This window comes from Calypte anna, chromosome 14, assembly GCF_003957555.1.
Source record: "Calypte anna isolate BGI_N300 chromosome 14, bCalAnn1_v1.p, whole genome shotgun sequence".
In the NCBI taxonomy this organism is placed as follows: domain Eukaryota; kingdom Metazoa; phylum Chordata; class Aves; order Apodiformes; family Trochilidae; genus Calypte; species Calypte anna.
The window spans coordinates 9,449,656-9,476,376 of record NC_044260.1 but is presented as its reverse complement, the minus strand read 5'-3'; the positions used below and the strand labels follow the sequence as shown (position 1 = coordinate 9,476,376).

The 26,721-nt window shown below is 36.9% G+C and overlaps 1 protein-coding gene across 1 annotated transcript; it reads right to left on the bottom strand.

The window, feature by feature from the left end:
- Window positions 1-3,242: 3,242 nt before the first annotated feature.
- GSPT1 (G1 to S phase transition 1) lies at window positions 3,243-26,682 on the bottom strand. Its single transcript, XM_030459824.1, has 15 exons — window positions 26,215-26,682; window positions 17,773-17,820; window positions 17,311-17,352; window positions 16,349-16,576; window positions 15,326-15,359; window positions 13,815-13,892; window positions 11,364-11,544; window positions 10,851-11,005; window positions 9,377-9,517; window positions 8,566-8,659; window positions 8,157-8,237; window positions 6,727-6,900; window positions 6,212-6,301; window positions 5,718-5,886; window positions 3,243-4,991 (listed from the first exon to the last, which is right to left on the bottom strand). The coding sequence occupies exons 1-15, from the start codon at window positions 26,513-26,515 to the stop codon at window positions 4,939-4,941; spliced, it is 1,869 nt and encodes a 622-aa protein (XP_030315684.1). The 5' UTR covers window positions 26,516-26,682; the 3' UTR covers window positions 3,243-4,938.
- Window positions 26,683-26,721: the final 39 nt, after the last annotated feature.

The following is a 26,721-nucleotide window of genomic DNA, read 5'->3' as shown; positions in this document are numbered from 1 at the left end:
TCTTGGAACAATTAGTTCATCTCTGGATGGGAAATGCTTCTCCTTAATACAGCATGCACTGAGCATAAAGAGTACTTTTCATGTACCAAGTTAACAAGTCAGGTTACTCTTACAAGGGAAATCAGGTTTGTTACTTTTGATCAGTGTTACTGCTGTTAACTAAACCTTTGCTGCTATAGCCCTCAATTTGTCTCATGAAAGTATGTATTGTTCCTCAAGCCCCATGCCCCTCTTACTGAAATGTGAAGACTTAAAATGACATAATTTAAAGCCATCCTAACTCATAAGTTATTTAAGAGGATGTTTCTCTATATCCCTAATTTTAAACTTTCTCAAGGAGCAGCTGATTCTGCACTAAACAGGTCTTCAGGGTTTAAGATTATTCCTTTAGTTGCGTCCCAAAAGTTTCTGTTTCAAGCTTCCATTCCTCTAGATTATTTGATGGCAGGTGTCAAAATCCCAGGTACTTCTTGCAACAAAACAAGCAAAAAGAATATTCAGAATTAAACCAGGAGTAAGAACTCCCTTACAAAAGAGATCTCAGAAGAGAATCTCCCTGCTAGATATGGAGTTCAAGCATTGCTTTTCTTTAGAGTGCATTTTTTTGTCATCCTCATTTAAGCCTCTAGCTGTAACCTAATTAACTGTCAGATAGATGGATGCTGCCAGTACAAGTTATTCACAAAGACTTTCTCAGAAGAACAGGGGTACCCATCTTTGTGACACAAGCCACCAAGTTTTTTTATAATCCTTTGCCTCTGATCAGTTCTACAGATTTAACAGATAACAGGAACACAGCCTCAGGTACCATTTTCTTCCAACAGTCTGTCATATGTCTTACTGCTCTTATTCAAGAATATGTGGACCTTTTTAGGTGTATGTAACCCTGGGAAGATCAAGGTCCAGTTTATGTTGGAAGTTGAGACTTTTTGTGAAGGAAATGAGAGGATATGTGTTATAAAAAGTTATATATACACACAACAGATTTTTGGTTTGTTAGCATAGATTTCCATTTTATATTAAGATTAGACTCCTTTCTAGCATTACCTCAGATGAAAAGAATTATTTTTCCATGTTTATAGTGTGTTAAACACAAGGAAAGAAACAAGTTCACAATGTAATACCTTCAGTATTAACTCCAGTTTTGCTGGTGTATTTTGCTTTACCAAATCCTCTATAGAATATACAAAAACAGCAGAGTAAGTAAGAGCCTTTAAAGTGTCAGTTCAGAAAGAAACAGTCTTGTCTGGAGTACATTTCAACTGCTTTAACATCATCTTTTGAACAGTCTGCATTAAGAACTAAAAAGCCAGAGTAATACAGAATCAAATACTTGGGACATTGAAACCATCTTTTTTTCTTAGGTAACATTCAGTTATAAACACTTAAACCATATTTCTCATGGTAACATTATTATTAATATATGAGCTGGTGCCATAAGTAGTCTAAAACAGAGATTCTTTGTTAAGCAATTTTTTTGCTGGGCTTTTTATGCCACTGAAAAAAAATCTGTAGAGGATCATAAAATTCATGACCAGCAAATATCCCTGTGGATAAACCTCTTCCAAGCAGCCATTTTTCTTACAATGCTATTACACCATCAGTATCTTCTTGTTCAAGAATACAAATTACTACCGGAATAAATATCTCTGGAAACCAGTACAATCATGTTTATGTATCAGTTCTCAATTGTTTGCAAAGATGATGAAGGTAGCTGGGATGGTTTCAAGTTGATGGCAAAGTTACATCAATGGACTCGTGTACCCACTCCATTGAGCCTGCTTTACTTCTTGTATCTTTCAGAAACAATGCAATTATTTTCCTGTTGTAAAATAATCAGTACTGCTGCACTTTCAGGTATTTTTTTTAACATTTAATATTATTACATGTACCAAGGCTTTCAGTTCAAGAACATACAAGGTCTTAATTTATAGAATTCTAATTTACATCATGACTATACACTTAAGCTGTCTCTACACTATAAACTTTGGCCAACAACTGGGGAGAATAGGTGTGATCCTCATCAGCACCCCACTGCACATACAGACTGCTGTAAATGCTATTATACTGGGGGAAAAAAATCTGCTTTTCTGCATAAATAGAGTCACAGTTTTGCTGGTATGGGTTCCATCCATGCCAGGTCCCAGGAATGCTCTGCTAGTATCATGTGCTATCAGTTACACTGTCAGTGCTCCTATGGTTCCTGTAGCTTCAATCCAACTGTTATGTTTTTTTTTTTCTCCTTCCTTTCAGCTGTTGTTGTTGCACAGGTCCTTTACTCTTTTTTCATCTTCAAAGCAGCATACCACATTTTCACAAAAGCCATTATTCAAAATCATAATTTAAAAAAGTTTATTATGTCAGTGAATCAGCAAATATTTATTTCAAACAAAGCCACATTATCTCTTTTCTACTAGATGTAGCTGTATTCAATAGTAGTCAGATGGGACTATAAAATGGAGATGAAATTGTTGAGATGTAATATGAGCACTATTCAAATATACTTTCAGCTTTTTTACCCAAAATGCAGCCAATTAATGTAAATTTATGCCTTGCAATTTCCTATCAGTATACAGAATGCAAATATTTGGTACCCAAAAAAACCCCACCTTCCTACAAGTTTTAACTTATTCGTAATTAGATAAACTGTACCTTTAATTGTATAATGTAGATTGTTAATGAAATAATGTAGCCTCCCTTTACACACAAGGTGATGTTAACTGCATTTATGGAAATGATAATCAAATGCACTAGATGGTATGAGTAATGGAAATGCTCAGACTTTCTACCTACTTGGTATTTCAAACCACCACATGATTTTTCAGTTTAGTAATAAATACTCCAGCATCAAAATAATGAAGTGTAAAACTTGCTCTTTAAGTTTGCCCAATAGTTGAAAAATCTACTGGAGCATCATGCAGTCTTGAGGTGTATTGAAATGCTTTAAAAAAAACAAAAACCAAAACAACAAACCAAATTAAAATATAGGAATGTAACTGTTCCAAACAATGGTCTTTGCAAATTTCAAATCCATGATCTTACTTCAAGAAAACAATCAGAAGCAATGAAAATCTTAAATCAATACAGAACATGAACAAGACAGTAAGTTTCCTTGGCTTCTATTTTCTTCATTAGTTTAAGATCCAAGGAACTGTGCATTTTGTTCACTTGGTATGAAAAAAAAAGTTACTTTAAAACTTTGATTTACAAAAAAAAAAAAAAAAAAAAAAAAAGCCCAGAGATTTGCAGACATAATAAAATTTATTTTAATTCCATGCATTATGGTAGCTACAAGTGTAGTCATATGAAACTGAAGGACAATAACTTCTTCTGTCCATACAATGTAGCTGTAAAGTGAAATGAATGGGAGTTCCACAGTTACAAATAAACAAACAAAACAAAACAAAAAAACCCCAAGAAAGGTAAATCTGTTTCAGTTTTGAGTCATCTGTGAATTCAGATACAGTCACTAGACTGTAAATATTTTGGGGAGGAGATGGGCTCTCCACAACTGTACAACTGAAAATATTTTGTTTTGAGACATTCTGAAGAAGCTCTGAAGATACCTTTTTTAATACTTACTACTAATACTCTGGAAAGTGGGAAAAAAAAATAACAACTCAAACAAAAAAACCTGACAGTCTTTATCCTAATTTTTAGAATCAGGACAGCAAATGTAGACAGCCCACTTTCAAAGTGCAGCTAAACGGTTTTATTATGCAGCTTCTTCAAAGTTGTACTGAGTAAGCTTTTTATTGAACCAGTTTTGTTTTAATTTCTCAAGAAAAAAGTCACTGGTCCTCCTAAGCTTACACTGCTTTTTGATATGCAAAAATTTACAGACTGTGCTTGATTCTGACCCTCCCATATTTCAGGATGTGCAAACGCTTAGGGATTTAAATAGTCTCTCCCCCTCAGTTCCTACTGATCATTGAAACAGTAAGGACCATCCAGCCCTCTAAATTAAAGTCAGGATGAAGTGAGCATAACTGAGACTTCTTAACTGGCCCAGTTCTCCCACAAAATGCAGCTCTTATAAATACTAATAGGCACTATTGCCACAAGTTCTCTTATTTTTCAAGTTTTACAGATTTACTGGTTGTTAGCATTTCTGCAGTTAAGAATTTAATAATGCTGAATTTTTATAGAGACACAACATGTAGTTCTAGCCTTCAAAATTGAGATACTGTGTCTAGTAATGAAGTCAACCTAAATTTGCTGAACATATTGGCAAATGTAAAGCTAATGAAGGTGCCACATTTGCATGAATTTTTAATTTTAAGAATGCATTTGACAAGGGGAAGGGATTTTAATTTTAATACAAACTTGGTTGAGTGTCTAATTGCCTCATTTACAACTGTGTGTGTGGGAAAGCTGAGGAGTTTAGAAAAATCCAAGTAACCAAGTATCTAGGTTACTGGAAAGTTAAAAAGCTGATGCATCTGTGTTACAGCTGGATAAAAAACGTTATTCAAAAGCAATTCAAATACCGAAAAGGATTTCAAATTGAATAGTTTATTAACATCGTAGTCGTCTTTGTAACAGGTGCACACACACTCGCACACTCTGAATGATCTGCCTGGAAAAAAAGAGGTCTTAATATATATGCTGGGGGAAATTAAACATTAAAAATCCTTTAGATTTTTATAATAATAGGCAATTATGTCCACATCACTTACAAAGCTATTGCCCAATCTTTCCAAGGAAGCAGAATTTGGGAGAAAAAAAAACCTCTTTTTGGGAAAATTCAACAGTGGCATAGCAGAGCTCTCAATATGAGAAAGCTGACATAATGTGGACCTTTGCTGTGAAATTTGTCTTTGCAAAATATGGGGAGAAGTTTATCAATGGGCAGAAAATAAGAAGGCGGTGTGAAGTAGGCTTCTGCAGAGTTGATTTTCCTCACAGTATTGTGCGGGGGTCATTGAGAAAAATGCTTTAGTCCTTCTCTGGAACCAGTTTCAGAACTTTTCCAATTGCAATGGTCTTACCTAAACCAAGGAGAGATACAGAGTTACACAGACTGTGGAAAGAACCTACAAGTCTCTAAGAACATGAAAGCTTGCCCCCCAAAATACAGGCTCTGCTGAGTATTAGGAATAATACAGGGAGTCAGTTGTATTGTAGAATGAAAGCACCAGTGTGTTTTAAAAGCACAGACAAATCTTAGAAAGAGTAAGACTGCTAGTCTCACAGGAAAAAGTACAAGGTGGGTTGTGGAAAGCCTGCTCTATACTCATCTAAAGAGAACAGAAAGCAGAAATATTCTACCAGACCTGTTTACTACTTTTAAAAATAGTTTATTCTAAATCTGTGCCACAAATCTATGAGTTTCACTAGTTTTACTACACAAGTCAAAAGTCCAAGATACGACTCTGTCCCTTTCCCTTTTCTAACTCCTCTATAAGAGACACTATGGTAGTCATACTGCAAGTGGACATTCCAGGATGCATTACGAAAACAGTGCTGCCAATTTTGAAAATTCAACCTTTTGTTTCACTGGCCACATTGCTGTACATTTCTCCTCCAAAATAAATCACACTTTCTGTTGCTAGCAAGAACCCTGCACAGCGACAGCACCTTGCTTAGATTTACTTTTCCATTGTTACTCAGATAGTGATTTCCAATGGATGCCAGCATTTTAATATCTTGTTGCCATGCACAGTCTCCTATTTCAAACAACTCTATGTTTGCAGCTGTCAATCCAGCAGCCTTACCCTCATCTCTTAAGGTAAAGCGACCCATCTGAGGGAAATCTTTGAATGTCTCAAGGCAGATAGTTCCTGCTGTCCTTAAACGGGCAATGCAGACTTGATCTTGTTTCACAAAACGGGGCCGTGTCTTACTTTTTTCTCCCGTTTTTTTGTCTACCAAGCAGATTAAGGCCTGTAAGAAAGAAATTAAGAGCTGTGAGTGCTATGATAAGGGTTATTTTTTCATTACAAACAAAACTGGTCTAAAATACTTGTTTTGTTTTTTTTTTCTTTCCAAGATTTACTGCACGGGAGTTAATCATGACTTAATACACTTTTCAGAAGGTTTATGCTAACATTTAAAGACATTTTTGGATGTGTTATGATACTGATGATTCTATGACCAAAGATTCCATTCAAGGCTGGAGCTTTGCTCTACAGACATATGCTATGACAGAACTCCTCACCCCAAAAAGTAGATTGTCTATGTTGACATCACAACTTGAAAGGATACTTACTGTTATCTCAACTTCTTCAATACAGGTGTGGATGTGCAGCACAGCATTATAACCTGGGCAGATAATGGATTTGTGCTCAATTATCACTATCTGCAAAACAAAAGTAAGAGTATTTTTCCTCATTTCAATTGTAAAAAGAAGAAATACCGAACTATATTAGAATGTATAGTTGAACAATACTATAAACAACAATTTTTGTGAAAGAACACAATTTGTAAGCGACTAAGTTGTTTATAATATAAAATTATAAAACTGAAGAATTGCCCTGACAGGATCTTGCTTTCACAACTAAGATTTAGACGTGTTTAAGAAGTTACACTCAAAACAAATGGTATTTAAAAAAAAATCAAATTAATGATCTCAGTGATAGGTATATCTGTTATTGTCAATTAATAACGAACAAGAAATCTGAGCTGAAACTTCAAACTACTGAAGTTCAGACTTGGTGAAACACAAGAAAAATATTTTAATACTTTTTACCCTTATGTATGGCAATTAAACGCTCGTAATCCCACCTGGGCATCAAACGTGCGTCCAGAATGACACAGGTTGTTGAGATCACAGAGAATAAAACCTGGAAGAATCTCTTCCTCTTCAATTCCCTTCAGTCTGATCTTTAAATTTTCACCAGGGGCTACTGAATCAGTTTCAACATCATCAGAAAGGATTCCAAGAACTTCCACATTGTGCTTAAAGAAAGCAAAAATACAGTTTTCTACTGTGAATATTTTAGTCTGATACAAAATAATTTTAATTTCAATAAATAATTCTATTAGAGTTTATATTAATTATATTTGGTTCTGCAAGCTTCAGAACATTTAAAATAATTGAATGAGTTACTAATTCTATAGCATATTTACACAAGATTTCATGGAAAATAGGATAAAACTTCTAATTTCTGTATCTTTACACACATACCAACAGAAAATAAATGTTGGAAAGGCAGAGAAGTTAAAGTAGTTTCAGAAAGAAGTATATTGCTTGGACTTCCAGAAGTTTTAGTTCAATTCTCATTAGCTGCCAAAGTTACACCATTTCAAAAAACACACTGGCTACTTACTGAATACAAAACCTGTAACCCTTTAGTTAAAGGCATTTACAGTTTATTAATTTCTCCCAATCAACCCCAAAATAACATGGGTGCCCGGCACAGTCAAGCAGTGCTTGACTGGCTTTATACAAAAGCCAGTCTGTTAAATTACCTTAAAAACTGCAAAGCATTATCTCACATTAAGTTTAGTTTCAACTTTCAGTAGCTCTTGAGAAAGATGACATGGAAGTCAACCTAATTAACACGTTTTAATTAGAAAATGCCACTTTCCAATAAGCTGTAGATTTATAGTACTTTGAGTACAATGTTACAGTAACCTACCTCAGCCTACAGAATTGAAAAAAAGTTTGCCATCTTAAATCAAGGTTACATGAATAGATAACAAGAAAATTTCTAAACCCACCATTAGCTGAGTACACTGCCTCTGCCCAACTATGTTTTCACATCCTTCATTTTTATATTTTCAGGGCAGGGCAATAATCCCAAATAGTCATCTTCCAGTATGGAACAGCTACTTGCCTGTGCCAACAACCTATTCTTAACTAGAGCCCTTTGGGGAAGGGAAAAAACCCAAACTAAACCAAACCAAAACCAACAGCAACAAAAAAACAAAGAGGAAAAAGGAAAGGGCATGTGGGCCAATTGTACAAATGCAAGGAAAACACAGTTCAAATAAACTGTGATGATTTGTAGCCCAGCAACCTGAGTTCTGAATGCTAACAAAAACTGTACATACACACACCTGGAAACATCACTCACCTAAAACATGAAAGCTTAGTGGTATTCAAATGAACTAGACCTTTTTTTTTCAATTTAAAAGTGTTGAATATCTTTAAGAATCAAGCTCTTCTTTTAGAGGAGTAGTATTTTTTAAATATCTAAGCCTCACCATACCTTGTTTGGCATCATCACAAGCTGTTGTCCTTTGCAAATAGAGCCCGACTCCAGCTTCCCAAGGACCACAGTGCCCATATCCTTCACAAAAAAAAATTACATAGAAGTGGAAAACATTTTTTTCTAAAGAGTCTATTTGTGGTTTAACTCTTTATGAGTTAAATCTATTTATGATTACTTAACAGTATAAAGCTATTTAGCACTGTTATACTTAATGTTTTGGAAACAGTTTTAATGAAAAGACTATAGATTTAAAGAGTTTCATATAATGCCAAAATTATTTACTTCCCCTCCCCACCTCTACCGTTGGAAATGCAGACATACCAAAGGAAATTACTCTATAATTTGCCATTTACTACTTTCTGAAAACAGCCCATTATACTTTCAATCCTACTATTTTAATTTGTACCTTATATTTATCCACAATTGGCAGCCTGATTGGTCCATCAACTGAACGGTTGAAGTTTGGCAGATTATCCAGGTATGGAATAAATGGTAATCCACTAAAAGAGCAGAAGGCATTTTCTTCAGTTTTGTGAGCATATTTCTCTTTCAAAATTACTTAGAATGGATACATGCAGTACAACAAAAGGAATGGTTTTCATTCTGACATCATTAGAAATAGTGACTGCTAAGACAGATAAATCTATCAAAACATCCCATCATTATTGACTATTTTACCCTCACATGTTAATACCCCAGCAATGTTAAGTTGCAGGCGTATTTTACACAAATTAATTACTCCTTTGAGACTCCTACTAGATGTGTAATATGTTTAGGGTATTCAAATCCCTAAGTTGGGTCCAGACATGATTTTAATTATTATGTTTTAACTGCCATACTGGAAAACATGACAGTCAGAGACATGTCACCAATTATAATACAGCTTCAAGCAAACTGTTCACAACAATTACTCAGTCTAGCAACATGTCAACTGCTTTATCACTGAAAAGTTCATGGGGTAGGAAGGCACTCAAAGTCACAAAGCCAAAGAATACTGCTAATACTATTGTTACAGAGCCTGCTAACATTAACCTTTTGCAGTTAGCAAAGGTTATTATTTGGCTCACTGCATGGCTGTGCTCTTGTTGCCCTGACTGCATTTCCTCAATCACTTTAGAACACATTTACAATACACCCAGCTATAGCTAACTTCACTGTACCATTTACTTTGACTGAAATATAGCAAATATCCAAGTTGTTCAGTTTAAGATACATACATATACCAGGGACAGAATTCTGACTGTTCTTTAAGGTTTGCTCCAGTCAGTCCTGAGCAGGGCATGAAATGAATATCCTTTTTGGGATTGAAGCCAACTTTCTTCAAAAATGGCACCAGTTTCTCTTTACATTCTTCATATCTATTAGAATGACAAGCAGATCAAAATAAATTTCAATTTTATGAGCATGACATACTACTGTACTTTAAAAAAAAACAACAAACAACAAAACCCACAGATATTTACTTTTCATCAGTGAAGTTATTCTGTGAACAGCAAATCTAATAAAGCTTAGTGGCCTATCTGCATCTTTTCCTTCATCTTCTGGCACAACTTGGTATTGTCTATTGTCACATTGCTCTGCTCCATAAAGCATCATTAGTTTTCTCCAATTACTGGGCTGGGTAAGCAGCAGCATATGTTGTATCTGCTTTTAAGCAAGAGATTGAGGCCAAGACAGCAGGTCATAATTTCCTAAGACTTAATGCACTTAATTTTTCCCCTCAGTCAGTTTCAGCTGACAACGTCAAAGTAGGAGACAGAACCAAGGCAGCACAACTGGGCGTCTCATTATCAAACTGGCTGATGCTGTAAGGTTGCACAGTCCTCACAGCTTTCCACAAAAACTGCCATGGTTCTTGACAGCACTTTTAAGTTCTCTGACAAAGCCTCTTATTACACTGTAGAAGAAATTGTATCTCATCAGTACACAAGGATCTCTAGAGAAGGACTAAGTTATACTTCTTAGTATTCAGCTTAAAGGGCTGAGAAGAAGGATTTGACAGAAGCCATAAAAAGATGTAAGTTTTGACAGTTAGGAAAATTAAAACCTTTGGTAAGATTTGAGTGTTAAGACAGAAAAGAATAACTTACTCCTTTTTATTAGTAATTTCAATCTTATATATTGACTTTCTAGTTGTTTTTACCTGGCCTGTATCATGGGGCAAGATTCATTCCCTTGCCCCTTCTCAGACTGTAATCACAAACTACTTTGTTATTTGCTTATTCAATTCAGTTTGTTGTGTAAGAACAACTCCGAATAACAGAGGGGGGACACATAAGGTGAACAGGATAATGATGCTCTCACCAAATCTCAACTTGGAGTTTAGAAGAAAGGTGGCCAAGAAATCAACAGTCTGGTAAACTAAGCTACTGAAAACAGAGCCACTTCCTTTTAGATTCAGTATGAAGTCAACAATTAAACTGTGTTAGAATACATGAGCTCATTAGATATGGCTGCACATCCAAACAGTTGAAAGCCAATCTTTTAAAGCAGTGTAGAACTTCAAGTTTAGTTGAGAGGAGCTGAGCTAGGCACCAGGCTTCTGTTTTTCCTGCGATTTTGATAACATCTGTGTTTAGTTACCAGACTACCATTCTTTCAGCAAAACTGGGATGCAAAAAAATACTTAGGAATAATTTTATTTTAGTAATATTTTAATCAAGATTAGGGTTTTTTAAATATTAAACTCACCTTTCATTACTCCAGTTTACAGTTGGATCATCCATTTTATTAATAAGAACTATTAAATGTTTTACACCTGCTGTTTTTGCTAACATGGCATGTTCTCTTGTTTGTCCACCTTTCTCAAATCCAGTTTCAAACTCTCCTTTTCTTGCAGAAATAACCTAATGAAAAATACACGTTTTAATAAAAGTTCTACAATTCTGTCACCAGAACAATCAACAATGGGCAGTACTGCCTTATTCAAAAATAACTTTGTGTAACCTAAACTGATAAAAGCTTTCAAAATACCCTCAGTATTACCCAGTGTTTTCTGCACTGACATATAAAAAAAAAAATCACATGACACTGGACAATTTTATGAAGCTGTTAAGTTACTCCAAAACCCACTGAACTTTGTAGACTTAACATTTGAAAATTTTGCCCACTGTAACCAACCAAGAGAGTAAACCAGCAAACAAAAACTAAAAATCAGAGGCTTAATTATTACAACCATAATGAAAGAATCTGATTTGTCCTTACCAGCACAGCCAGATCAGCTTGAGAAGCCCCACCAATCATATTTGGAACAAAGCTCTTATGTCCAGGAGCATCTAGAATAGTGAAGTGTTTCTTCTCAGTTTCAAAATAGGCACGACCCACTTCTACTGTTTTACCTTTGTCTCGTTCTTCTTGGTTTGTGTCTAAGGCCCATGAAAGGTACCTAAAAAAAAACCCAACCCAAATATTCTGTTTTTGTAATAATTTTTAATAAATTTGATTTTTTCATCATAAAGTGCCTTTTTTCTGCTCACTATTCTAACTACTTCAGCATGACTGGACATAAGCATTTTCAAGACCAGTAGTAATTTTTATTAATGAGTTGTAGTGCCCCATACCAGCTCTCCCTTGCATACCTAGAAAGATGCAATTCTAAACAACAGTTTAAATGACTGAGTTCTCCAGGTGTGATCTAACTTCAGATACTTTTAGCTCTGCCTCAGTTTGAAAAACACCTTGGGATCAAATACAAAACAATTCCTCTTTCTCAGCATAGTTAATTTAAAAAATAGTTCAGATTGCATATATTCATATTGTGAGAACTATTATTCTCACTTAATGACATACATATTAAACAGAAGTTGACTATGGAACAGACATTACCCTATATTTGATACTCTGATCATATCAGCTGCTGTCCCCTCATTTTATTTCATTGGCCACTGACAAGTTTGAACTGAAATTTCAAGAAAGGACTGCTTAGCACCTTCAGGGCTTGTGAAAATTGTTGAGTAGAAAGGAAAAAAAAATACTGCTCTAAGAACAAGAAAAGTAGTAATAATTAAATCCAACGGGATTAACATACCAATACTTTTCCCATTAGCAGCAGTTTATAAATATCTTTATCTTGGTTTTTGTATGGACTGGATAATACCTGACCAGACAGTGGTAACTCCAGTGATGAAGGAAGGACTGTCAGGGACTGCTGAACACAAAGATGTCCTTTCCCAGCTCAGGCAGAGAATCCACTGAGCACTGGGATATATAATTACAGAATCCTCTGGCAATATCTTTTTGTTACTGATCAAGTGCTATATATGGATTTTGGTTTGTACCAGTATCTGTGTTCCTAGGTGTTGTAATCTACACCACAGCCTGTGGCTTCTGAAAGATTTCAGCCATGCCAAAGCTGAAGTTTTACTCCACTAACAAGAGCCAAGCAGGAATCCTTATGTGGCACTGGATGGGATGTCCTTTTTGCATATAAGCTTTTTTAGGAAAAGATGAGTTTTTTACTGAAATATCAGCTCTGCACTAGAGTATAGAATGTTCTGAATTATGAAGTAAAAATGCTTAAATGTCAAGACTTTCAACAGATGAAGTGAGCTAACAAGATCTTCGATAATGACACAGAGATACTCTGTACTTTCTGTATGATGATGTATTATATATTATTTCATCTATCATGATGTATCATGATATATTTTAAAGAACAAAACCAGCTTTCAAGTAGGCATTTCCTGCAAATCTCTCTAAATCAGAAGGAAGAAGAAATCTGCTTTTCAGGCTGTCCAGGGTTTTTGAGGAAGCTCCCAGAATATTTATTATTATGGTCAACTCCCAACAGGGGCATGATGCTTTCTTTATAAAAAGAAAGTGTGTCCCCTTTCAGTCCCCTTCTCTCATACACAATACAATTAGTTCAGGTCAGTGTGCTTCACTGCTGCTCTACTCCTAAGCAAGCCTTTAGCTGCTACTTTTCCAGTGCCCTCAGAACCCCTGTTTTTCCCCAAGACAGCTAAAAATAGCAAGCTTCCAAAAGGAAAATAATTTTTCCAGGAGTTGTTTGAAAAAAAGGCTGCTACATATGCTGTACAGAGACACACAAAACCAAAAACCAAACAAAGACAACAAAATCCAAAATAAACAAATCCAAAAAAAAAAAACCCAGACAGGACAGCACCATTCTCTTGCCTGGAGGAAATTTAACAACTGTAGACCCTATCTCATTTTTATATGAGTAAATGTTCCAGCAAAAACTATTCACTTACTCTCTTCTCATCTCTCTCAAACCAATAGCTTCGATCTCTGTCCCTTAAATATCTCTGTGCTATTTACAGGAGAAAAACACATGGGTAGAATGAACCCAAAAGCTGTCTGAGAAAAGTGTCCGCCTTGTACTTTTTACCAGACAAATAAGTCAACCAAAGAATCAGAACGTAAAGCACATCTAAAAAACAAAAACAAACCCCAAACCAACCTAAAAAAAAACAAACCAAGAAGCAGCAAAACCAGTTCCATTGTGAATCACACTGTTTCATATACTTTTAGCTAAACTACTAGAGGAAAACAAGATTCCTCTTCCCCCACTTGAAACCCATTCCTTGAGGATTCCAGTGTTATAGAGACTAAAAAAAAAAAACAAAACAAACTACCATTTTTCATCACAATGCAAAGAGAAAAAGCACAGTCTAAACTTTAGTAAGTTCATACCATGTTTCTCTGTTTTTTTCTTTAGCTTCTCTTTCATATTTTTCAAGTGTTCTTTTGTCAACCATTCCTGTCAGGTACCTAAGGAGGAGGGAAAAAAAGTGCAATTTTACAAAAGCAGAAACAGAGTTCCAAATAGCTAAATACTTACACAATCCCTACAGATTATTTTGATAAACTGGAACAGCCTGATGTGAGCAGCAGTGTAATTTTTTCCCCACCACACCACCATCTGATACGTAAAAGTACACCAGTACTTTTACAGTGGTGTAAAAGTGTTTTAGCAGAAGTGTTAGGAATGTATTTTTTAAGCCTAATTGTAAAGTGCCAGAGGCAGGTTTTGTAAAGGAACTGCAGCTGTTAATTCCATTTCTGAGTTTAATCCAATGTTTCAAAATTAAAGTTGTAATACGATAATTTTTCACACTCTCCCCCCATATCTGAAATGTAAAGAAAAACACCTTTTCTTCAATTCTTTTTAGATAGAAGAAGGAAACTGATGTTTTTAAGAGAGATTCTTCAGATGAGTGGTGCATGATTTTATTAAAATTGTAATATTTTTCCTTTAGATATTTCTACTTGATCTTCAATTAGTAATATACTTAGGTCATAAGGAAAAGTAATTATTACAGTGTTCATGTTAAAGTTAGTGCAAGTACCCCTATTTTTTCCTCCCTTTATAACAAAGGGTTATTCTGCTACGCAAAGACCACAAAAAGCTTGAGGAACATAACATATTGGTAGGAGTGTTAGTGATAGACATCATCTTGTAGGAGGAGAATACTCAGACATATGAGATAATAAAATGCTAATTTGCTCTAGGATGAACTACAAGGTTAAATGTAGCATGACAATTCTAACATTCTGGTTTGATGAAAACAAAACAAGATGAAAATGCCAAGACAAAGAGCTCCTACTCTTGCTGAGATTATTATTTTAAAATCATAGAAATAATTTACATCTGCAGGATAGGTTTTATTTCTTCACATACTGCTCTCCATTCCTTGCTTTTACAAACTGTAAAATCTCACTGCATTCATTTACCTCATGAATCTTCATTTACCTCATAAAAATCACTGCAGTCTCTAGATACTGTATCTTTAAAGATTAACTCCTAATTTTACATTTTGAAATTAAATTATGCCTGATAATGTTAACATCATGGAATAAAATTTTATTTTTTTAAAATCTCGTAAAAAAGACAAAGTTTAACAAAGAGTATAAGGCAGTTTCAAACAGTATTTTAAAATTATTAAGAAAACCAGAGAAATTGTGAAGAAATTATCTTTTAAAATTTAATTATATATGCTTTTGCATAGTTGTTTCTATCAAGTAAGCAAAACTGCTACACTGATAACAGTAATCTGCTGGAATTGAGAAATTACAAAAACATGAAGTTACTAAATTGGAAGGAAGAGTAACATTTTATTATAAAAATATTAATTTATGCTGATTAAAGAAATACAGAAATTACTCATTTTGAGTTCACAAAAAATAAATCTTTGTTTCCTTACATTATTTGTCCTCCAATAGTTGACTTGCCAGCATCTAAAATAAAAACAAAAGAGTCACTCACAAATTAAAATAAAATCCTAGAAAAAGCAGAAAACAATTATGAACATGATTGTCTCATTAATTTCCAAAGATATATTTTTAATTGTTAACTTTTTTGAAGCATCTCTCAGCCTGTTTCCATAATTAGTTGTCATTTCAATTACTCTGAATTTTGCCATGGCATTATCCAGGACAAAAAAAAACCAAAGCACAAACAAGCGATGAGCCAGCAACAGTGCAGGCAGCTTGTGCAAAATCCCTTTCCCTGCTTTCTTTCTCCCTTATCCCCATCTTTTGTAGGCTGCTCTTCAATAGTGGGATGTATTTCTGTTCACTGCCTCTTTAAATGTGTGACTCCATTATGAATTTGCCTAAGGACTAAGTTAAAGTAGTTATGAGGCAATAAGAGACTATACAAATAAGAATACAGAATTTACTGTAAAACTCACAATTCCATTATTCTTCTGTACTTTTGATACCACTTAAGATTTTTTTTGAAGCTTGCTGAAACTATTCAATTGGGACATTTTGCTATAAATGCTTTTAACCCAGAACTATGTGAACCTATTGTTTACAGCTCTGCAATTTTCAATATTTTGAATAATTTTTGAATTTAATAAGATCTAATAAGAACCCCCTGAAAATATTTAAGGGAAGGAGAAAAGGAGCACTGCATTACAATTTTCTTCTTTAGATCATAAACACAGATTTGTCACTTAAACACTCAGAAGATCAGGTACTTGAGCAACTATGAACACAGGCACTGTTGTGTCCAAGAGAACAGAACCACTCTACTCCTTACAGACCTTTTAAGTTTTTTTTATTTTTCCAGAGCAGCTTCATGAGAATGAACGATCCTATTACCCTCAAGATGTGGTGAATACATACATCCCTAAAAAAAGCAGGATTACTTCCCAGTCCTCCGAGTTCTAAGTAATGCACAACACTAAGAGCCACTTACTTTATATTTACTTACAACTTACCTACATGCCCAATGAATACTACATTTACATGCTCTTTTTTAGGAGCACCTGGTGGTGCTATGACAGATTTCGGTTTTGGTATTTCCTCATCCTCTTCCATCATTTCCTGAGCACTTTCATCAGAAGGCCTTGCATCCCCTGAAGGACCAATTCCTAGCTCTGCTTCACTTGTTTCTTCCTTGTGGTCCCATGACTCTTCTGGGGACATTTCTGTCTCTCCATTTTCCACTATAAAGTAATCAGATATATTAAAATAGATGATGAAGTAAAAAAAAGCAATGACTGCAGATAAAAGCCACTGCTTCCCCCCCCCCCCGATACAATCCAAAGACTTCAACTATTCAGTCTGTTACTATCTTCCTATATCATAATGGGCAACTGCTGCTTGTTTCTGAAATTATTATTACTGAGAGCTTTCAGACTAGCTTATGTGCTGACATCAGAAAACTGATTCATTCACAGGGATTAAGAGATTTCTGTTTAACAAGACAAGTTTACAAGGAAAAAGCAAATCCAAAGATCCACTCAGATCATCACACTGGTCTGAATCCACAGACAAATGCTACCATATATTACAAAAAGGGGAAGGATAATGGTTTAAGTTCTCTCAGAAGCCATACAAATACAAGGAGAAAGGTACATTTTCCATGTTCTGATTGCTCATATTACTGATCTCTAACTTTTTTTGTTAATCAGCATTTCACACATATTAATGGGACTTTTTTGTAATATGAAATTAGTTCTTAATAAAGCACTGAGCTTTTTTCAGTGCCCAGTCAGAGCATACCAGTGTTCAACTACATCTTTCCTAATCTAAGTATAAAGACACAACAAAAACTGATAATTGAAAATGCAGAAGCTCAATTAAGTATTCTTCAGTTTTGTTTGCAATGATTCAGCAAAAGCACTACAGTACTATTTTATAGCACTACCATATTAGAATGGAACAATTATCATCTTACCAACAGATTCTGAAATTTCCATGTTAACAGCAGCATTTGAACCTAGGGAAAAAATAGCAACAATAACAACAAAAAGGAAATATTAAGGACACATTTTTACCTATAAAGTATCAAGAACAAAGAAAAACAGAGTGACTAAATTAATAAAAGGATAGTTCAGATGTTTGGGCACTTGCCAATGCTATTTAATATACGGATTCAGTTTTTAAAACCCTGCTTCATGCAAGCTTTATGAACTTCAATAAACCACTTAGTCTTTATGTGCCTTGCTTGACTGACTATAAAACTGTAAATAACCACAGATAACCACACTGCCTCACAACAGCAGAATGCGGATAAAGAGAATGAATATTGGAAAAGGTTCATAGAGATTTTTTAAAAAGGAGATTCTTTGCAGTGTTTTTAAAAAACCCAGATTTAATGCAGCTGTGTTGTTTACTGTCAGAACATGAAAACAGTTACCTTCACAAGAAGCTGTCTGCTCCTCTGAAGAAGTCTCTACAGATGTGCCTGCAGAGAAAAAAGTTTAACTTTTAAAACATACTGATATAACCAATTTCCACACCTAGGCATAAAAGAAAATCTCTCAACCTTATTGCAATAAGTGTATTTAAGAAAAACACCTCCCCCCAAAACCAGTACCAAATATAGTCTCCAAGCACAAATACTTCTACAAAGCACTGCTTAAATGTTGTGAAAATAATTCATTAGATCTAAAAACAGTTCTTTTTTTCATCACATGGAAAGATACACTTAAAACGAGATTTAAAGGAAGAAATTTTCCTATCTGTAGTAATTTACCCACCCATCCTTTTCAGGCATGCTGGCTATTTTAAGTGTTAGTACCTAGATGGCTTTTAAAAGTGTCAAACCAGTTTCATTCTATCCAAAGAATCAATGTGTGTGTGGTGTCACAACTGTATGGAAAGTTCTGCCAGCTTCAGCTTAGAGGCACACCTACAAAGCTACTGCACCTCAGTTCCATGTAAGCATCTAATAGAAAATTGAAACAAGCCAGTAAGAATAAACTCTTAAGATATTCTGTAATTTTTAGGGTCAAGAGATGATAAATTCATTCATGTGCCTGTGCCAGTCCTCTTAAATACCACAATATAATCACATTACTTGGAGGACAAGCTCACCAATAGATGTCTATCAAAGCCACAAGTATGGGGTTTTTTTGGATCACTCAACTTTCCATGCATTAAACCACGCTACTAAACTATATTCTGAGGTATAACTAATCATTAAATCTACCAAGAGTGGTATGTTCCAATTAAAAATTACACCACTTGATGTTTCAGGACATAATTCCACATAATCAAGAAGCCTTCTATAAGTATGCCTAAAACCTTAACCTATTTAGTTTTCTCTTGGTACAGATTCAACTTTATAATTCTTTGAATTAAATCAGTCTTTTTTTTTTTTTTTTTTCAGCCACATACTAAATTCATACTGTTTAGCTGTACTTAGCTCTTCTTCAATCCCATTATAATATCACAGACCTTAAAGCATTACTTGCTCTATATGCATGATGGGACCTAAAGATGAAACAAATCCCCTAGAAAGAACAAAAACATACAGAGAAGGACCTGCTTCTAAGCCTCTTTGATTTCGTGCTGCCTGCGTATTTGCTGCAGACTTCTCTAAACTGGAGCAGTGCTGCAAAAGCTGGAATAGTGCCAGAGGACAAAGCTTGCAGGCAGGGTGAATGTGGGTCACAGCCCAGCACCAAAGCCCAGCACAGACCAGCAGCAAACAGTGGAGCGGGCACAGCAACACAGAAGAGGTTCCCAACACTCCTGTGCTGTATCATACATAATCTGAGATCCAGGGTACCAAAGCCACAAGAATAAAAATGTTAAGAGAATTATTTAGTATGGTAAGTAAAAGCATAGAAATATAATACCCTGAGATTCCTTTTAAGAAATGACGTGTCACATCCATGTGAGAGCTGGAAAAAGCTCAAATCAACCCATTTGTGAGTGTGGTAAGCTGGTGGCACAGAATCTAGGAATGAACCTATAGCCTCTCTTTTTAACACACCAGAAGATTGCTGGCTATTTCACTTATACTATAGTTGGGATGCCTAAGTATTTTCATTACAAGATCAATTCATCAGGATTTTTATTTTACCCCTGAAGTTTCTCCATAGTGAAAAATATATAAAATAACAGTGTTTATGCAGTTGCCTTGAAACAGAAGCTCTACAAGTGGCTGAAGATGTATTTAATTCCTTAGAAATACACTGTCAATCACCACTTTATAAAAAATGCAATTTTTACATTCTGGTCTCTAACACAGGCATACAGATAGGAAAATGAAGTTCCTTCAGAAATAGCAAACAAGGTAGGAAACAACCTAAAAAGATCCATCTGTTAAATTTTATGAGTCTGACATACAAGAGAATCAATAAGAGAGTTTTATGGAACCTAAACAGCACTAATGCCACACAGTCAAGGGGCAAAAGATACTCAGTTGTGACCACAGTAATCTGTTAAATTCTTATCACCTAGTTATAGAAGTGGCAGACTTGCTTTCAAAGAGGACACTGAATTGCATGAAGGATACATTTCCTTCAAAGTAGAAAAGGAATACAAGCCCCTCTCTAAAAACATTAATTGTAAAGAAACCAAGTAAAAAAAAAAAAGAATAAAAAAAAAAATTCTTGTATTAACTTTTAGTTAACAATTACATTTTACATAGCATCTACCATACTCCATCTCGTCAAACTATAAGTCAAGAACTAGTTGCAGGTGAGAAGTTTATCTTTATTCCTCTCAAACATCAGGTACTGAGAGACCATCAAGCAAGGACATTATGTAATTCAGATTGTTGCCTGAGTATGGTAACTTTTTTTTAATATAAAATTTACTAGAGAAGTACCCATTCTCCCAATAAAGAGTTCAAAATTTCAGAACTTCTAGAGCACAGTGATTGGTCTCTTTAAAATGTTGATGTGCCAATAAAACCACAAAAATTCAATCCGCCTATTTCCTTCCCACAGCATTCTTTTACAGCTGAGGAGTTTGGTGCATATTAGATCAAGTTTTGTATTAGCATACATTTTTCTTGTACAAGAACCAAAGCTGCACAGGTAGAATGAATTAAAAGTTACCACTTGTCCCCTGAAAATTATTATTTTAAATCAGTATAAGCCAGGAACTTCAAAGTGTTACTAGTTTAGAATGCTTGTACAGAAACAATATGAAACAGATTTATAATTAAATTTAGAATAAAACAATATGTTCATATATGGAACAGGAAGAGCTGGTAGAATGGGAATCAATCATAGAAGTGCAGTTAAAATACACTATTAAAGCCAAATTAAAGAGTTAAGTAGTAATGACAAATCCCATTTTACACAGTGTTTATTACATGCACAGAACAAGCTAGGAGATGTCTCCACACAAGCAGATACTGTTTGGTGTTTAACTGGTAACCCCTAAGCAGCAGGTACCTGAGCCACAAGGAAAATGCCTTCACAGAATTGGCGAGGCCACCATTTGTTGCTCTCCATGGAGACACACAGCTCCCAGCCTGCTCTACTGCTGGAGTGCAAGAGCCCAGATAGCTCTGGTACTGACAACTGAAGTAGGTTACGGGGTTAATGAAACTTCTTGCACAACAGAGCACAAAGATTCTAAAAACCCAAACAAACAACCAAAAACCTCACAACAAAACAAAGAAATTAAAAAAAAAAAAGAAAAAATTCAGTTTGCAAGAAGTGTCTTATCTAGAGCAGTTAGATGGTCTGTATAGGGACTTTGTTGCTCCAAAGGCATCAAGTCCCTTCACAGGAATTTCTGGAAGGCTGAAGAGCTGAGAAATGCATGACACTCACCTTAAGGTTCTCCTCACTTTTTCTAGGTGTGATTTTAATACCTGAGCTCAGTACATATTTACACAATAGTCATTTAGTCTCAACAGTTTTAAAGAATTACATACATAACAGATGTTTGCCCCCCACACACACACGTTTTGCCTTCCCCAGAGAGGACACACCTTAAGTTCATCTTATCTAAAACTGACATGCTTCTTCACAACTAGGTCTGAAAAAGCTTATGGGGATTTTCAGGGAATGTAATGAAAACCCCACTTCCTTAAGGCCCAGTATTTGTACTCCATTGATAAGTTGATTTTGAGACAGATAGTCAAGAAATAAAGCTCTGTATAGGAACAGCTAAGGATGTCACTATTTAACAAAACTCTCTCAGAAACAGGAGTAGAAATTTAAAACAAAACAAACCAAAACTGAACACGTCCCCCCCAATACAAAAGAAACCAAAAAACAACCAACAAACCCAACCCCAAACCTAAGCACCCCATGGATTTTTCAGTAACTTAAGCTCAGGGTGATAACATTTACAGATAAGAGTAAAAACTGCACACAAATTCTCCGACTATTCTTGAGAACACGTTTTTAGTACCTTATTATGTGTCCTAAACTAACTTTGGTACTGAAGTTCAATTAGTGTCATATTCATATAAACCTCTTCAAAACACAGTCTGAAATTTAACTGATTAAGTTTTGACTGCTTTATTCCCTCATAATAAATAAATAAAGTTTTTAAATACCAGCTTTTTATCTTAGCTTCATACCATCAGCTGTTTCTCTTGCTTGTGTGTCTCTCATCACACAACAGGACAGAAATTGCAAAATTCTGCAGGTGTAATTGTAAAACCACATTGCTAACAGAATCCCAAGAGTTACACCAAATATATCTGCACTCATTTTGATAGAGCAATCACATTTTAAGATAATATATTTTAAAATATGTGAAGTCAGTAATGCCAGTAACATCAGTTACTGATTTAGCACCCAGTCAAACCAGAGGGCAGAACACAGAGTCAGCAGACTGCATGTAGACTCCAGGACAGTTCACCTGCTGCACTGCTGGCTCCCAGAGATCTGTCTTTCATTGGAGTCACACAAAGGCCACGAGCATGATGAATTATTCTAGCAGGAGCAACACAATCCCGGCTACCTTCCTGGGGACAGTTCAGATGTAGACAAAAGACATCTGTGTAATACATTGGCACTGTGAGTGCATCACACAGGTACATTGTATCTGATCATCTGGCAAAGCAGTGCCAAGAAATTCAGCCTTTCTCTGAACTGACTGCTTTTAAAGAGGTTGTTCAGCTCATCTGTCTAGAGAAGCTGATACAGAAAAACACTGCTCTAGAAGTGATGACTCAAGCAAGATTTTTTTGATAATAAGAATTTATATCATACAAAGGCATTCATGATATGACACTGATTTGCTGTCATGTCAGCAGTTCAAGTTTACAGTTACAGAGTATTAACAGTGGCATTGCCAATGCCCTGCTTGTGAGCAAATCTTGAATGGTGGACTTCTAGTTTTAGACAATCATTACTTTCTTAGCCAATTCTTATGTAAGCTGAAGTCTCCTGAGGACTCAAATTGTTGAAGAGTCTCAATATATCATCTACAGAGAATGGTACTCTGGAAATGACAGGCTTCAGAAGTGAAGCTGAAGATACTGAAACTGGTTCTTTCATTTTCATTGGTGAGAGAGGGAGGAATATATGCATGTTCCAGCCAGCTACAAGGTCAAGAAAAAATGAGGGCTGGGAAAACCATAAATAGGTATCCAGTTATTGACAACATTTGAAAGCTGAGGATGTCCAGTTGGTTGAATGTTAGCTATTTCAGAAGTGATTACTGCAGGTGAGTGAGGATATTTAGAGAGTGAAGCAATTTAAAGGGCTGAATCTTAAACCAGATGTTTACTTGGCTCAAGACTGTAGCTGTGCATTGTTTAAACTGTAGTCATTAATAAATATGTTCAGAAATTTACTTGCAGTGGTCAAAAGAGCTACCAAATGAAGCACTAACACCACCAGAAGGATAAATTGCACCTTTCCCTAAACTAGGCTGCTATGTGTCACACACTTTCTGGTCTTGTTACTTTTGTGCTAATAACACATTTCTCCTTACCCCAACCTCTACATAACCTGGTCAGTCCCCGGCTCCAAGCAAAGTGAAGAGTGAACACTTACAAGTGGCTTCTAAAGAGAAGAAAAATATGAAAGATAGTAAAGCTCACACAAAAAGCTGTGATCAATTTTACCATGAATCCTATGAGTATTTAAGAGCTATGACAAAAATGTAGCCACAAGAATGCAGGTTGATGCTGCATTTTCAGAAATGTTTCTCCCTAATAAACCATTTATAATCAGAAGAATGCATGCAAAGAAAACAGAGGTTTTAAAGCAAACAACTTGGAATACAGGTCTGAGGAGCTTCCCTAGAAAAAAAGCCCCAGAAAGCCCTAAATGGCTTCCAAGCCCAAATGGCTTTTAACATAAGTGACAGGAATTTTATACAAATTACTAAAACACAGAGTTAGACCACATGAAAGGAAGAACTATTAAAGAACTACAGCCACACAAGGGAGATGAGTTCTGTGTAATTTTTCTATATGCTGATACTATACATTTACCTCAACTTACACCATCTTTTGAATTACTATGGAATTATGACTCCAACAAAACCTCACCCGGAGAAAGCTATAGGCTTAAGTCCTCAAACTAACACCCAGCTTTTTAGATTCCTCCTAAGAATCAGGATTATTTTTCCCAGTACAAACCAGTATATGTACAGAACACAATACAGATGATAAATATTTTTTTTCTCACAATGTGATAAAGAATGAATGCTATGGAACACCTAGTTCACTACAGGAGCAAACGCAAACGGAGTTGCTGAAAAGACTATTGTCTAATCACATGTTATTCTGACTTATTTCCAGAGCAAGCTCCACCTAGTTCTTCTGGCCAGGAAAGTAGCTGTCACCTTATACAAACATCTGCAAGGACAAGACTGGCAATCACTTTCTGTAACCGAGTACATCAGATCTGAAAAGGTATGTAACAAGTGTAGTATTCCAGTTAAAAAAAAGGCAAAACAAAAAACCTCAGCTATTTCTTAACTGCAGATTTCCATCTGGTTAATCTTAGGGACATTCAAATTAATTCTAAAACCTCAAAATTCTAAACTTTAAAGGAGATAGAGAAGTAAGGTGAATTCAAACCAGGTAGATTACAGCATTATCCTGATCACAGTAGGTGACTAGGAAGCAAAGCTTTCAGTGAAGTCATCTTTAAAACTCAATAGACAAAGCTCATCATAGGTGTCAGAAGTAGCAAAAAAGTGGAGAAAAGGAGAGCATGAAGAATTAAATGTAGTTTAAATTCTACAAAAATTTGTAAACACAAATTCTACAAAAATGTGTCAGCACAGCCTTAGAACTATTTACCTTTACACCTGTTAACCTTAACATATCCATTTACTTTAAATGGAACCAAAGAGTCTGCCACAGCTTCTTGAAAGTTTATTTTAACGAACTTACACATTTCCTGTCTGAATAGCACATAAGCTACTATTTCTGATAAAAATCAGGAGTGCTGAATAGCTGTGGAGAACACATAATCTAACGTTTACTCTAATACACAAAACAAGTTAGTATAGCATTATGAAAAATGGAAAGCTTCATATACTAAAGCTACAAATACCTGTCAACATCTGATAACTTTAGATACTACGGAGAGCAGGGTTACTTAATATATTAAATCAGAACACAATAAATAATATGCCATAATCAACAGGAAATCGTGACTAACAATGTAACAAGTAGTTGCTTTAGTGAAATTAAATTACCAGAATCTGTATCTCAAACACTCACTTTATAACACAAATAGGGATACATCAAATTATAGAAAAAATAGGAAGGTATTAAATTAATATAATTAAAATTAAATACTTAATCAGATTTTAAACTCCTTATCTGAAAGAGTGACACTAAAATATGACCACAAAGTTAACGAGTATGTCTGATGTTTGGACAGACCTTTGGTTGAGCTCAGAATTAAAAAGTAGCTCACCTTTAATTTCCCATATGCAAAGTAAACCTAGTATAAACATTGGTTGTGTACCCGAAGATCCTTTGCAATTCAAAGCAGTGTAAATTCAAGTTATTCCATTGACTCATGCCAGATGGACAAATTTCCCTCCCCTACTAATCGGCTATCGGCATTATATTAGAGAAAAATAGATGTCTTTTTGAAGATTATAGCAAGTTAAGATAAATCTGAACCACTGCCAGTTGAAGCAATGCTGTTCTTCCAAGCAACACTAAATTTATTACCACCAAAATCCGCCAAAACTTCTCTAGTGCCTTAGGAAGCAAGCAGCTACGTGGTTTCCTCTCGTCATGGGCGACCCTTTGCTTGTAAAGGTACCAGGGGAAGGTACAGGGGATCCACAGCCAGCCAGCTCACCCCAGTCACTGCCGCTCCTCCAGCACAATACCTGCACCCCGGATTGCCCTCCCGCAGCACACGCCGCAGGGTCCCCGCCACCCCAGCCTGCAGACCCCCTCCCAAGGCCTCCACAAACTCTCGGGGCCGCTCCTCTACCATGCCCCGTGGCTTCTCTGCCTTACAGCGCCTTCCCTCAAACCCCTCTCCCGCGCAAGGCTTCCCCTTTGGCAGCAGCCCCGGCCGCGCCTGCCCTCGCCCCTCGCTGATGAGACCCTGCTGCCATCAGGGCCCCAACCCCCCGCCCTGGTCGCTTCTCGGCGCCCTCGGCCCAGCGCTGCCGCCCCACCCGCACCTCTCCGGCCTGAACCCCGGGCTGCCAGCCGCCTCCTTGCCCGGCCCGGCCCAACCCAACCCGGCTCTCTCGCCCGCCCGCCGGAGGCCCTCCGCGCCGCGATCCAGCCCCGCGTGGCCCTTTTCCTCCTCCCCCGCGGGGCCCAAGAGCCCCTGCCCCGGGCCCCTCCGCAGCACGGCCCCGCGCCCTTCCAACATGGCCCCCATCCCTCCGCCCTCAGCGCCCACCCGCTGGCGCAGCCCGGTCCCGGCGCGGCAGCTACCGTGGGGCGGCGGTGGCGGCAGGCCGGGCGGGGGCGAGGGTGGCGGCAGGCCGGGTGCCGGGCCCCCCCTCAGGAAGGACGGCACGAACTCGGCGGCGTGGACGTTGGGCACGAAGGGCTTGGCGTTGACGTTCAGCTGCCGGCTGAAGGCCGCCCCGAGCAGCTCCTGCTGGGCCTCGGCCTCCGCGGCCGGCGGGGCGGACCCCGAGCCAGCGCCGCTGCCCGGCTCGATGTCCGCCTGATCCCAGCAGTCGGGAGCCGAGTCGCTGCTGCTCCCGCTGCCGCTCCCGTTCGCCTCCATTTTGTGGCTGCCCCACAAGCCTCTGCGTCCCCGAAGCGTCTCCCAGCGTCCGGGGTAAGGGGGAAGCCGGCGGCGGCACCGACTCAGCACTCGCTCCGCCGATTCCGCGTGTACTCAACCTCCCCGACGCGAGCGCAGTATGGCCTTCCGCAGCTCCCGTACGCCCTCCCCGCAGCCTCCCCCGCCGCCATTTTAGTAGTTTTTAG

Coding starts and splice junctions, on each gene's coding strand:
- GSPT1 (XM_030459824.1), bottom strand. CDS start 26,515: ATGGAGGCGAACGGGAGCGGCAGCGGGAGCAGCAGCGACTCGGCTCCC. Junction 17,353..17,772: donor GCAGACAGCTTCTTGTGAAG/GTAACTGTTTTC, acceptor TTTTTTCCCTAG/GTTCAAATGCTGCTGTTAAC. Junction 5,887..6,211: donor TTGAAGAAGTTGAGATAACA/GTAAGTATCCTT, acceptor TCTTTCTTACAG/GCCTTAATCTGCTTGGTAGA.